This window comes from Solanum dulcamara, chromosome 7 (assembly GCF_947179165.1).
Source record: "Solanum dulcamara chromosome 7, daSolDulc1.2, whole genome shotgun sequence".
NCBI classification, from domain to species: Eukaryota; Viridiplantae; Streptophyta; class Magnoliopsida; order Solanales; family Solanaceae; genus Solanum; species Solanum dulcamara.
The window spans coordinates 12,229,941-12,233,431 of record NC_077243.1 but is presented as its reverse complement, the minus strand read 5'-3'; the positions used below and the strand labels follow the sequence as shown (position 1 = coordinate 12,233,431).

Below are 3,491 nucleotides of genomic sequence, written 5' to 3'. Positions count from 1 at the left end.
TTGACATAAAGGGAAGGAAAATGATTAAAGGTGAATTGACTAGACTACACTCCATTGTGCATTTTGATTTGCATTTGCAGGGGTATTTTTGGGTCATTTTTAGGTGTGAATGCGGTGGACATGACTGGTATCACTACCTCTAAAAATAGGCAACGAAAAAACCCTATTACTCACTCTTCTTCTTCTTCTTCTTTTCCATTAAAAAATTCTTCGAGATGGTTAAAAGAAACGCAGATACTGCCATGGAGATGAAGGATATGCCTGCTTTGATCGAAAGAGTCTTCGAAGAAGAGAAGGCTCCAAAGAAAGAAGAGAATGATTCATCTGCTGCCTATGGAAACTCATCAAGTACTCTTAAGGTATAGAATTTTTGTTTTTCAAAAAGATTTATTCTGAATTTTGACTCTAATTCATATATTTATTTATCGATTTTGATTTCCCTAACTAGGCGGAAGAAGAGAAATTAGATCCTGTGATTACAGAGGAAGAAGCGGAGATGTTTATCTCATGGGAAGCTGTAGTAGAATATACTAGGCCATACAACGATCCTCGCTGCGTGACTGGATACCATGAGAAGCGACCCTTGAAGATCCTAATCTCTGTAGGGGGGACTTCTCACAATTTTATTGATGAATCCTTAGCAGATAAGCTAGGTTGTGACTCATATCCAATCGAGCCTCGAACTGTTAACACCTCTTTTGGGAAAATGGTGACTTCCAGAGCATGCAACAACTTCAAATTTTCAGTTCAAGACAGCGTGTTTAATGTGAAGTTGTATTTACTTCCATTGTCGTCAAATTGTGAGATAGTATTAGGAAACCAATGGATGCGGAGCCTTGAAAATTTTAGTTTTGAATATAGGTGTATGGGGTTTAACTTCCAAATCGGAAGTGAGAAACACTTTGTGAGTTTCAACAACTCAGTTGATGATGAAGGCAGCAAGCGCTGAGTTTTCCATAGAGATCTTTTTTTAGGGTTTATGTATGTTTCTATTTCTGCAATAATAAAGGAACTACTTGTAGTCATCCGATCCTTAGTTGATTATAATTATACTAGTATTTCAATTTATGAAGTCTATACATTGAGTTCTTGCTTTTCTATCCCCTTACTCTACTGTTTGATTTCTTTTTATTTTTTATTTTTACCAAAAATCATTCGCACAGGAGTGTTCACCTCCTAAGTGATGGGTGTTTGGCAAGACCCCTACCATATCCATTACACTTCAAATCAAAAAAATACATAAATTGGATGGGGACATCAAACTTTACCTCCTTTTTTATCTTAGTATACAAAAAATATCCTAATAAAGTTTATGATCAAAAAAGGATCATAAGACAATAACCTCCCAAGTGATGCATCTAAATAGAACACCTAGAATGTAACACACAGAAGAAACAAGAGATGAAATGAATCATGGAGGATCATAATGCCAGTAAGAGGCCTTCTTTGGTCTTCTCCTGAAGAAAGGGCTGATTAATTATTGATTGTTTGATGAAATGTGTTTAATTAAAATTTATTTTAGATGTTTAAAACATAAGTCACATTTAACTCTCTGGTGGAAGACTCTTGACACCAACTTAATTAGACTAATGAGACATGGAAGCATTGGAAGGAAATTCATACTGCACTTGTGAAGGTCATATACTAGTTTGATTAGATGGAGTCTATGGACTATGCCACCGTACGTCTAGCCTGGGATTTGAAAGTAGATTTGGAAAAATCGTCTTGAAATATTTATTAGTGAATTTGTTCACGATTCGATTCACGCAGTTATAAATGAAGATAAAATATCAATACTTTTATTAAATCTAATATAGGTAGAAGAGGAAAACATTTGGTTATTAGTTAGCAGGCTTCAACAAAGTTATATAGATAAGTTACTTTTTTGAATTAATTTTTTAAATTAAACTTACGACAATCAGAAATTCATATTATAAATAAAAAATAAAAAAAATAATAGAGAGCACATATAAAAAAAAAAAATTAATGCAACATCATTCATTAGCCCTAAAATAATAATAAAAAAATATAAAATCAATGCACAATCTTATTAGCTCTTATCGATATTCATTCTCACGAGCAAATTAACATTCAATAACCTCAATCTTTTGTCAAACTAAAGCATAAACACAATAAGCAGGACATAACAAATTTAAGGGCTAATGTGATCATTCTACATAGTTTTATAATATTTCTATTTATATAGCTACAATATAAAATATTAAATAATATCATAAATATGACTATTTTATTAATCATTTTAAGGATTATGATAATAAAATGTTGTGACATAATGAAAATAAAAATTATTAAATTTTAAAATTAAAGAAATGTATTTTTAATTTTTTAACAATACATATTTAATATAGTTAAGAAAGCTTAAAGAGGCGATATATAATGTACAGCGTGTGTTTGTCATGCATGGGTGTGTGACAAGTGAGTGTGGGAAGTGGAAAAGAAAATGGGGAAAGTACAGGCTAGTAGTTCTTTGCAACTATCTCAGGTGTTGGCTAATAAGCTTTTTGTGAAACGAATTTGCCAAGTTATTTTTTTGATGTAGCCTCTCCTAGTACGTAATTGATCGGTTATGTCTTTTTTGTTGCTTAAAAAGAAACGATATTATTTATATATTAAGATTTGTTCATGAAGGAAATTACGAGCATCAGCTCTGTCGATAACACACATTAAAAAAAAGAAGAGATGCTTAAAAAATACAAGGATTGTTACTATCTAAATATAAGTTCATAAATTTTCTTTAGTGTTTTGCCAAGATATTTGCTACTATTAGTCTCCTTCGAAATGTGTCGCATCATCAAGCTGCTCAGCTGAAGGAGTAGTGACCTACAATCAACATAAATATGTGAAAATCATGCAGTAGTGTCATGCAAAGAGTTTAGGAGTACCTGTGACTCTGTGAGTCAGTCTCTATCATAATTTGTAATAATTTTTTTGATAGCTCTAATTTCAGCCCATGTAACATGCCTAGTAGTTCAATATGATGAGAATTTTCCTGCTTTTATGTTGCATGAATTTTCAAGCAAGCATTAGATTCATAGATTTGGATATAAGTATTTTTAATGGAATTTATAACTGAGCTAGGAATTTTGGAAGATAGTCTCGAAAAATTTCATTCATTATTATGAATTAGTTCTAAAATGGAAAGATTTTGATCGGATCTATTTAGAGGTCCATAGATTTCATGTCCCACATTCCAAGGTACTCCACTGGAGAAAATAAGGTTGGTGCGTCCAATACTTTTTTAAATATATGAGTCGTTAGTATTAAATTTAATAGAAGAGTAATATAGGCGTTTATTATATTTTTTGAGAGCATCTTAGCCCATAAATGGTCACTGTTTATTCTAAATCGCCAAATTAGGCTAGCTATTAGTGAGAATTTTTTTCAAAATGTTTTTTGGTATACCTGATCCTCCAAAAAAAATTGAGTTAGTAATGAGAGTGGTACGGCTTGCTAGTGCTAAAAAGTGTGTT

General features: G+C 31.9%; 1 protein-coding gene across 1 annotated transcript; it reads left to right on the top strand.

Annotated features, from left to right (window-relative positions):
- The first annotated feature begins 230 nt into the window (after positions 1-230).
- LOC129896621 (uncharacterized) lies at positions 231-1,088 on the top strand. The gene is made up of 2 exons (XM_055972554.1): positions 231-359; positions 449-1,088. The coding sequence occupies exons 1-2, from the start codon at positions 243-245 to the stop codon at positions 947-949; spliced, it is 618 nt and encodes a 205-aa protein (XP_055828529.1). The 5' UTR covers positions 231-242; the 3' UTR covers positions 950-1,088.
- Positions 1,089-3,491: the final 2,403 nt, after the last annotated feature.